The 10,742-nt window shown below is 46.6% G+C and overlaps 1 protein-coding gene across 12 annotated transcripts in view; it reads right to left on the bottom strand.

The window, feature by feature from the left end:
* Window positions 1–2,795: 2,795 nt before the first annotated feature.
* The window catches only part of LOC137412527 (uncharacterized), a 149,389-nt gene continuing 141,442 nt past the window's right edge, over window positions 2,796–10,742 (bottom strand). For 4 of the 12 annotated variants that reach the window (XM_078779221.1, XM_078779222.1, XM_078779232.1 and 1 more), the window contains 7 exons: window positions 8,891–8,922; window positions 8,462–8,634; window positions 8,274–8,352; window positions 8,039–8,137; window positions 4,194–5,764; window positions 3,366–3,445; window positions 2,796–3,177 (listed from right to left, as the gene is read on the bottom strand). In XM_078779221.1, coding sequence (XP_078635347.1) covers window positions 3,087–3,177; window positions 3,366–3,445; window positions 4,194–5,764; window positions 8,039–8,137; window positions 8,274–8,352; window positions 8,462–8,634; window positions 8,891–8,922 — 2,125 coding nt within the window. In that variant the 3' untranslated portion in view covers window positions 2,796–3,086. The remainder of the gene's footprint in view (window positions 3,178–3,365; window positions 3,446–4,193; window positions 5,765–8,038; window positions 8,138–8,273; window positions 8,353–8,461; window positions 8,635–8,890; window positions 8,923–10,742) is intronic. The other 8 variants (XM_078779225.1, XM_078779226.1, XM_078779228.1 and 5 more) reach the window with 6 other exon arrangements.

Below are 10,742 nucleotides of genomic sequence, written 5' to 3'. Positions count from 1 at the left end.
GTAATTCTGATATAGTTAATCCCCATCCAGAGTGGAGTAATATTGAGATAGTTAACCCCCATCCAGAGTGGAGTAATTCTGATATAGTTAACCCCCATCCAGAGTGGAGTAATTCTGATATGGGTATCCCCTATCCTGAGTGGAGTAATGCTGATATGGGTATCCCCTATCCTGAGTGGAGTAATCCTGATATGGGTATCCCCTATCCAGAGTGGATTAATCCTGATATGGCTATCCCCTATCCAGAGAGGAGTAATGCTGATATAGGTATCCCCTATCCAGAGTGGAGTAATCCTGATATGGGTATCCCCTATCCAGAGTGGAGTAATGCTGATATGGGTATCCCCTATCCAGAGTGGAGTAATGCTGATGTGGGTATCCCCTATCCAGAGTGGAGTAATACTGATATGGGTATCCCCTATCCAGAGTGGAGTAATGCTGATATGGGTATCCCCTATCCAGAGTGGAGTAATGCTGATATGGGTATCCCCTATCCAGAGTGGAGTAATGCTGATATGGGTATCCCCTATCCAGAGTGGAGTAATGCTGATATGGGTATCCCCTATCCAGAGTGGAGTAATGCTGATATGGGTATCCCCTATCCAGAGTGGAGTAATCCTGATATGGGTATCCCCTATCCAGAGTGGAGTAATCCTGATATGGGTATCCCCATCCAGAGTGGAGTAATCCTGATATGGGTATCCCCATCCAGAGTGGAGTAATCCTGATATGGGTATCCCCTATCCAGAGTGGAGTAATCCCGATATGGGTATCCCCTATCCAGAGTGGAGTAATGCTGATATGGCTATCCCCTATCCAGAGTGGAGTAATGCTGATATGGGTATCCCCTATCCAGAGTGGAGTAATCCTGATATGGGTATCCCCTATCCAGAGTGGAGTAATGCTGATATGGGTATCCCTTATGCAGAGTGGAGTAATCCTGATATGGCTATCCCCTATCGAGAGTGGAGTAATCCTGATATGGGTATCCGCTATGCAGAGTGGAGTAATCCTGATATGGCTATCCCCTATCCAGAGTGGAGTAATCCAGATATGGGTATCCCCATCCAGAGTGGAGTAATCCAGATATGGGTATGCGCTATGCAGAGTGGAGTAATACTGATATGGATATCCCCTATCCAGAGTGGAGTAATACTGATATGGGTATCCCCATCCAGAGTGGAGTAATCCAGATATGGGTATCCGCTATGCAGAGTGGAGTAATACTGATATGGATATCCCCTATCCAGAGTGGAGTAATACTGATATGGATATCCCCTATCCAGAGTGGAGTAATACTGATATGGATATCCCCTATCCAGAGTGGAGTAATACTGATATGGATATCCGCTATGCAGAGTGGAGTAATACTGATATGGATATCCCCTATCCAGAGTGGAGTAATACTGATATGGCTATCCCCATCCAGAGTGGAGTAATACTGATATGGATATCCCCATCCAGAGTGGAGTAATACTGATATGGATATCCCCTATCCAGAGTGGAGTAATACTGATATGGATATCCCCTATCCAGAGTGGAGTAATACTGATATGGATATCCCCTATCCAGAGTGGAGTAATCCTGATATGGGTATCCCCTATCCAGAGTGGAGTAATACTGATATGGATATCCCCTATCCAGAGTGGAGTAATCCTGATATGGTTATCCCCTATCCAGAGTGGAGTAATACTGATATGGATATCCCCCATCCAGAGTGGAGTAATACTGATGTGGATATCCCCTATCCAGAGTGGAGTAATACTTGTATGGATATCCCCTATCCAGAGTGGAGTAATCCTGATATGGGTATCCTCCATCCAGAGTGGAGTCATACTGATATGGATATCCCCTATCCAGAGTGGAGTAATACTGATATGGATATCCCCTATCCAGAGTGGAGTAATACTGATATGGATATCCGCTTTCCAGAGTGGAGTCATACTGATATGGATATCCCCTATCCAGAGTGGAGTAATACTGATATGGATATCCCCTATCCAGAGTGGAGTAATACTGATATGGATATCCCCTATTCAGAGTGGAGTAATAGTGATATGGATATCCGCTATCCAGAGTGGAGTAATAGTGATATGGATATCCGCTATCCAGAGTGGAGTAATACTGATATGGATATCCCCTATCCAGAGTGGAGTAATAGTGATATGGATATCCCCTATCCAGAGTGGAGTAATAGTGATATGGATATCCGCTATCCAGAGTGGAGTAATACTGATATGGATATCCCCTATCCACTATCCAGAGTGGAGTAATCCATATCCAGTACAACAGCAAAACTATTACAAATTGTAACACAAGTTCTAAAGAATGACAGTTACACACTCCTGGAAATCCGATACTACACAGCAATCAGTTGGTAAATGTCGGAATAAGGGACGAATAACCTCACCCCACCCCCACCCCCCATCCCCCTCCCCTAGTCCTGGGAGCCCCCATGATCCAAGTTAGAAAAATGTGACCGAGTGGTCTCATAAAACTGAGCCAACAGAGTTGGAAGGATTGTGTCAGGTTTTAGAGCAATCGGTTGGTAAATAATGGACGAGTCAGGATCCGAAGTTTCAGGGGGTAACTCACCCTCCCCCTGTAGTGGGGGGGGGGGGGGGGAGGACATTATCCAAAATCGAAAAATCGAAGGTGTGGGATACCTTGTTGTATTCATGCATCAAGTTTCAGATCAATCAGCCGGGTAGCAAGGGAGGAGTCGCAAAAAGGTTAACGGACGGACGGACAGACATCATGACCCATTTTATAAGTTCATCTCTTCGAGAATCCAGTTGAGATGACCAAATAACTTTATTGTTAAAATAACCTGGAATTTCAAAACTAAACAAATTTTTCTTCATCTCAATAAATTTTACTCATAATAACGAACAATAAATAAGCACAAAAAGCTTTTGTGCCTTTGTCATCAACAAAAACGAAACGCTCCCAGGCCTAAAACATGTTACATTATGAGAAACATTGCACATGGTGGTCCCAGCTGACTTTATTTATTTATTTTCCACAGACGGCATCTTCGGTTTAACAGGATGAACTTTGAACTATTGACATAGAAAGAAAATATTTCAAATTAGGTCACAAGCCTCTTGGTCATGTTTCGTCGTCTCCTCTTGATGAAACGCACTCTGTGCCCACAACCTCAAGCTACCTGGTAACCTGTGCAGAAAAATACAAAGGTATAACTGTCAGGTAATCAAAAAGTATTTGGTGATCCTGTTCACTTGAAGTTTATAAAGTTCCATTCCAATAGGTCTTTATCAACATGCTCATCTCACAATTCGCATCTTGCCTGATGCTTTCACCTCCATTAAACCCCCCACCGCCAGCCCTCCGTCAAAGCTTACCTCATACTGCACACAGTCTCACACAACTCCACACTTGGGGGTGCGTATGTGTAACGAAAGAGGGAACCATCATGGTGCTTCTGTCAGTCACAAAGAAAAACAACGCTCAGGAAATGACAATTCCAAACTCATGGCAATACCTCGGAGCCTGATGTTCTCAAAGGTGATCACAGGTTGAGGATTTCTTAAACAACAAATAACTTTTAGGTAACTGTGTCCAAATATCTACTGAAGGTAACCTGAACATCGACACGACAACTGCTCAAATTGCTATTAAAACAGCTCATGTAAAGATGTTGCGTCACGAAGGCCCTACCTTAATCATTTCATCATTCTTTACCTTAATCATTTCATCATTCTTTACCTTAATCATTTCATCATTCTTTACCTTAATCATTTCATCATTCTTTACCTTAATCATTTCATCATTCTTTACCTTAATCATTTCATCATTCTTTACCTTAATCATTTCATCATTCTTTACCTTAATCATTTCATCATTCTTTACCTTAATCATTTCATCATTCTTTACCTTAGTCATTTAATCATTCTTCACCTCAATCATTTCATCATTCTTTACCTTAGTCATTTCATCATTCCTTACCTTCATCATTCTTTACCTTCATCATTTCATCATTCTTTACCTTCATCATTCTTTACTTTCCTCATTTCATCATTCTTTACTTTCCTCATTTCATCATTCTTTACCTTAATCATTTCATCATTCTTTACCTTAATCATTTCATCATTCTTTACCTTCATCATTTCATCATTCTTCACCTCAATCATTTCATCATTCTTTACCTTCATCATTTCATCATTCTTTACCTTCATCATTTCAACACGGCACTCCAGGTTCCTTGGCTCCAGTCTTCGCTGAATACGTGGCGGTGCAGAAGAGACCGACAATGTAGTTCCACCGTTGCAAGAAGATGGCGGACAAGATAACCCGCAAGAGGCATGCGAGCTCAATAACGGGCGAGGCGATTGCACGGGCGGTTTGTCGGACGATTTCTGAGACGGTGATCGGAATGATTGGTGAGGAGACAACTGCTTAAGTGGTGCCATACAAAGCAATTGGCGAGGCGAAGGCTCACCGACGACGTGGCGAGGCGAAGGCTCACAGACGACGTGGCGAGGCGAAGGCTCACCGACGACGTGGCGAGGCGAAGGCTCACCGACGACGTGGCGAGGCGAAAGCTCACCGACGTCGTGGCGAGGCGAAGGCTCACCGACGTCGTGGCGAGGCGAAGGCTCACCGACGTCGTGGCGAGGCGAAGGCTCACCGACGTCGTGGCGAGGCGAAGGCTCACCGACGTCGTGGCGAGGCGAAGGCTCACCGACGTCGTGGCGAGGCGAAGGCTCACCGACGTCGTGGCGAGGCGAAGGCTCACCGACGACGTGGCGAGGCGAAGGCTCACCGACGACGTGGCGAGGCGAAGGCTCACCGACGTCGTGGCGAGGCGAAGGCTCACCGACGACGTGGCGAGGCGAAGGCTCACCGACGACGTGGCGAGGCGAAGGCTCACCGACGACGTGGCGAGGCGAAGGCTCACCGACGACGTGGCGAGGCGAAGGCTCACCGACGACGTGGCGAGGCGAAGGCTCACCGATGACGTGGCGAGGCGAAGGGTCACCGACGACGTGGCGAGGCGAAGGGTCACCGACGACGTGGAGGGGCGATGGCTCACCGATGTCGTGGCAAGGCGAAGGCTCACCGATGTCGTGGCGAGGCGAAGACTCACAGATGTCGTGGCGAGGCGAAGGCTCACCGATGTTGTGGCAAGGCGAAGGCTCACCGATGTCGTGGCAAGGCGAGGGCTCACCGACGACGTGCCGAGGCGAGCGTGGAGGGGAAGGCGCTGTGGATGATTGACGAAGCAACGGCCCATGTGAGGAACCCGAGTCGACCTGGTACTGGATTACTTGTGGTGTTTGTAGGAAACAGAATTGAAGAGAGACATCATCCTCCAGACAGACATCTGTTATGCTGGGAGAGAGGTGCATCACCCGCACGGAATCATGAGGCCTCTGGCAGTCTCCCTTTTCATCCGATTCAAGCACGATCTTAAGCAAAGACATTCGCAATGGAGAGTTAGAATTAGGGTGTAAATGTAGGGCAGGGCTGCAAGCAGGTATGGCTGAGGAGATGCTAGCTTGTTTCATCCACCTCATGGCTTTCTCTTCCCTATTATCAACACCTGCCTTTTCCGATTCGTCCCGCTGCTCATCGTCCTTTTGCACGGTCACTGCCGAGCCTCTTTTTCCTTGCAGCGACAAGCCAAAGCAGGATGAAGAACCACCAGAAGTATTCCCTGCACCTGCGTACGGTCGCACATTTGGGCAGAGGTTCGTAGGGGACAGGGATTTGCTACCCTCAGGACTCATTCTGCTCGCATCTGTGAAAGAAATCAAAAGGACTTACTGTTCAACATTTCCTACTGCAATGGAATTCAAGAACTAAACACATTGAGGTGGCCTTCAATTTATCCTCCAAGCAAAGTAAAATTTTGTATTTCTCCCCCCAGGCAAGTGCTCATACCTGTCGTTCTTCACAAACGGAAATCACAAAGAAAAACGGGAAAAACAGGATGAAAATCCACGAATTAAACAAATTGAAAGAATCGTCACAAAGAGTTGTATTTTAACTCATTTAAAGAATGAAAGTTGAGCGATTTGCGATGGCGCTCTTTGAGAGCATTTTCGACATCACAGACACTACTTATAGGTCTACTGTGACATCGCATCGACCCTTAGGCTCTCTTTGAAACCTAGCAGCACACCCGTACAAACAACACCCAAAGTCCTCTCTTGCTTTACGTTCGTGATTTCAACAAAACAAAGCAGCTTTCTATGGTTTCTTCCCATTGCTTAATCAAGAGATCCAAGCAACTACAGACCAATCAGCCTTCTCCCAATTATCAGCAAAGTCATGAAATCCATCATTGCTTCGGATATGAAATCTTTCCTCTTCTCCAATGGCTGGATCTCTGATCATCAATTTGGGTTCAGACCAGGTCACTCTACTCTGGACATGCTGCTTCTGCTGTCTCAACAATGGATGGAGGTCCTCAATGCCAAACAGGAAATTAGAGCTGTCTCCCTCGACATATCACGTGCCTTCGATACGGTCTGGCACCCCGCTCTGCTCACCAAACTCTCCTCCTTTGGTATCCATGGAAATCTCCACGCATGGCTGGCGGACTTCCTCTCTAGTCGCAGTCAACGTGTGGCCCTGAATGGGTTTCTCTCATCTCCTCTTCCTGTTCAGGCTGGAGTTCCCCAAGGCAGTGTTCTGGGCCCTGTGCTTTTTCTGGTCTTCATCAATGATCTCTCCGACTCTCTTGAAAATCCTCTCTATCTCTTTGCTGATGACTCTACTCACTGCCACTCCATTCCTCATTCCTCAGATCAGCAGTCTGCAGCCTCCTCACTCTCTGCAGACCTGGACAAAATCACAGACTGGTCAAACAAGTGGAACATGTCTTTCAATCCTGACAAATCTCACACTCTTACGATGTCTCCCCGAAAAGACAGACTGGACAATCCTCCCATCCACTTTCTGAATAATCCTCTCCAAGAAGTTCTGTCACTCAAGCTTTTGGGTCTCACTATCTGCCATGATCTTTCCTGGGAAAACCACATTTCAAATCTGGCCTCCAAAGCCAGTCGCCGACTGGGCATCCTCCGTCGTGCGAAGTCCTTCCTTGGCACACCTGAGCTCCTCACCACATACAAGGCTTTCATCCGCAGCTCAATGGAATACTGCTCTCCCCTCTGGGCTGGTGCTCCTGCCTCACACCTAGCTCGTCTTCACGCTGTTGATACCAAAGCGTTCAGAATCATTGGAAGCTCCCGTGATGAAGCTACCTCCGAGGGCCTTTCACTTACTCACCGCAGGCAGGTTGGTGGTTTTTCTGTCTTCAACCGACTCCTCTCCGGCCTTGCTCCTCCAGCTCTCTCTGGGCTCTGTCCCCCAAATATTCCTACAGGTCACACAAGATCTGCCTGCAACCCTCTTATGGTTAAACTGCCAAAATCAAGACTCTCTGCTCACCTTCACTCCTTCCTTCCTCTTTTCTCCCGCCTCTGGAACAAACTCCCTCACTCTCTTCAATCCGACTCCTCCCTCCAGGTCTTTAAAACAGCTGTTCACCACCATCTCTTATCTTCCCCCATCCAAACTTGATCTTTTCTACCCCCACTAATTTCACCCCAAATCCACTTTTGTGAAATACCAACTTCTTTCCTGAAAGTCCTTGGTGTCCTTGTATTTATACTTCTCCCACCCCCCCCCCCCTTCCCACGCCGCCTCCCCCCAAGCCCTCTCCCTCCCACACATTCCCTGCTCTCAAATGTTGTGTTTATGTGCTTCCCCTTCTCTCCCCATCTTGTCTACCGCTCCCCTTTTTATATACTTTGTTTGTTTGTTTGTGTGATAAATGTTAGCTCTTTCACGAGCCTCGATTATGTATCAAAAAAAAAAAAAAAAAAATGTGCACGCGGTGAAAGCAAAGTAAATGTGTTCACTACACATCATAAGGATAATGGCGGCTGTGTTTCAAAATGATATCGGGTGTTTGTGCTCTTATCATGGATCGTTAGGGCATGTGTCCCATTTATTTGGACCCAAGACAGAAACAATTGCGGATGCAGTTCAAATTGATATACACCAGTAAAATCTGCGAGAGCAAAGGAGGCCTGTTCATCAAGAGGCTTGGAAACTACTGGTGTCGCACACCGTCCCTCTTCACCATCAGACACAGTCAGGTCTAAGGGAAAGAAACCATGGATGAACAATGAAGAAATCAAGAGAATAAACAAAGGTGGAGATGTGCATCAAAGAAAGAAAGACAAGGTTCCCAAACTCCTTCAGCAACACAACAAAGTACCAAAACAAACTCATACCTGCACTTCCAAAGCCATCATTTGACTCCTCAGGGAAGCAGATCGTGATGGAAGAAGCTTCAAACAGCTCTTTAGAGGCCTGCACAGTGCAGTAAAACAACAAAACACACAATCTTAGATCACAGTGGGAGAGTCGAGTGACTCACGGCCCAAAGAGCAGAGAAGTGTGTGCTCGATCATAATCTCACCGAGGACCTTTCCTCCTCTGCCAAGTCTCGAGCACGGTCCCAAGGTGTCGGAGATTCATGGCCACCCCCTCGTTTGTCGTCGGAAACCGCATTCAGACAGGCGAAGGCTCGGGAAACCCAGGTCTCCTCACCCATTTTGTCCATGATATTAAGCAGCTGAGTAAGTTTGGGGCCTGCGACAAGCAGAGGTAACAGTTCGAAGAAAGGTGGTGTGCTTATTTGATTTTTTTTAAGGAAAGAAAAACCCTCTGATGTTCATGCTTTGAATTTTGTTCACAAATAAGATTGTCATGTGAGCCCTATGTTCATGTGTTCATGTTGTATGTTCATGTTCATGTGAGCCCTATGTGACAATGGCAATACAGGTGTCGAGTGCAGCAAGAGAAAAAAGTCATCACGGGCCAGACGAGGTGAGGGTTGGAGACCAACCTGAGTTGTCCTCTGATTTGTTCTGCATTTCTCTGTCAATGAGGGAGAGAGTGAAGGAGGGAGGGGGAGGGAGAGAGGAAGTGAGAGGGGGAGGGAGAGAGGAAGTGAGAGGGGGAGGGAGGAAGAGGGTTAAAAGGAGAACAGGAAGATCATTTTCAGCTGAAATAAGAAATTTTGACTTGCACTCAAGTTGGCGCATAGCAGGAACAGGGACTTGAGCAGAACGTTTCCCAGGAATTTTAACTCAACACTCAAAAGGCATAACACTGTCAGCGGAGTTTCAGCATTGGGCCTAGGACACACAAACCAATGTATTGTGAGGTGATGCAAGTGGGCAGTGTTGTCATAGGAAATCAGTCGGTGCGGACGGCCTGTCGTGTTAAATTGCATTGCGTCGTGTCGAGCCCCGTCGCACCGACCAAACATGTTTGATCTCGGTTGGTCAGAGTTGGGTGGCGGTATAGACACCCTCACAACTTCAATCGGTGAACATGCTCCCGCTGAGCCAATCACAGAGCAGTCTGCCTCACGCTTTCTTCTTGAACCAAACGGTGAATTTCTGAACTGAAGAATCTGAGGATGAGGTAATTCAGCTATGGAAGAAAAAAAAAATCTGCTAACATTATGTCCAAAACGAATACAAACTATTTCTAAAACTAAGGCCTTCATGCCGCACAAGCCCTGGCGGATCAACAGCTTCCCCTTATTACTCCAAAGGCGTCGCCACTGCCTGACAAGCTACCTCTGCCTCTGCCTGAGAATCCTCTTGTGGCAAGATTTTGCTTGTGCCATTTTGTTCTTCTCCTGTCACTCTATTCTTGACGTGTCGGAGGGAGCTCACCTTGGTTTTTGGTGGTGGAACCCACGACTGCCAGTATTTTGGAAGGACTTGCAACTACATCAGATGTACCTCATAGGATGAGACCATTAGGGGATAACAATGCATTGTTAGTATATATGGAATTTGAACCTGAGTCCTAGTATTATTATAATTTTTTTTTTTTTTTTTGTATACAGAATCGAGGCTCGTGAAAGAGCTAATATTTATCAAACAAACAAATCAAACAAACAAAGCAAACAAAGCAAATAGTATCATGGGCCAAGTACACAGATGGGAACACCAAAACAGGTGAACACAAATGAAAAAAGCTACAAACTCCAGGAGTTAAAAAAGGTTCCCAACTCTTCATTTAATTTTTACATCCTTGGTTTACAAAATGCTGAAAGCGATATTTGAGGTAGACCCGCGCGGGCATTGCTGGGTGTAATGGGGGAAACAAAATAGGAAAGAAAAAAAACCAGGAAGCTTTCCTCCAGCACATTTCTCCTTGTGAGCAGCTGAGAACAAGCGAGAAAGGGGAAGAATAGCAGGTGAGAGGAGGAAGAATGGCAGGTGGGAGGCTGAAGAATGGCAGGTGGGAGGCTGAAGAATGGCAGGTGAGAGGCTGAAGAATGGCTGGTGAGAGGCTGAAGAATGGCAGGTGGGGGGCTGAAGAATGGCTGGTGGGAGTCTGAGGATTGGCAGATGAGAGGCTGAAGAATGGCAGGTGGGGGGCTGAAGAATGGCTGGTGGGAGTCTGAGGATTGGCAGATGAGAGGCTGAAGAATGACAGGTGAGAGGCTGAAGAATGAAAGGTGAGAGGCTGAAGAATGAAAGGTGAGAGGCTGAAGAATGGCAGGTGAGAGGCTGAAGAATGGCAGGTGAGAGGCTGAAGAATGGCAGGTGGGAGGCTAGTCTGGACATGTGCTCAGTCCGTAACTGTCATTTTACTTCTGCCATCAGATGATCACACAGATGTAAGGGAATGATCCACTCAATGATCACACAGATGTAAGGGAATGATCCACTCAA

Source organism: Myxine glutinosa, chromosome 5 (assembly GCF_964187855.1).
Source record: "Myxine glutinosa chromosome 5, kmMyxGlut1.1, whole genome shotgun sequence".
Lineage (NCBI taxonomy): Eukaryota > Metazoa > Chordata > Myxini > Myxiniformes > Myxinidae > Myxine > Myxine glutinosa.
The sequence above is the reverse complement of the archived record's forward strand: the minus strand, read 5'-3'. Positions and strand labels throughout refer to the sequence as shown.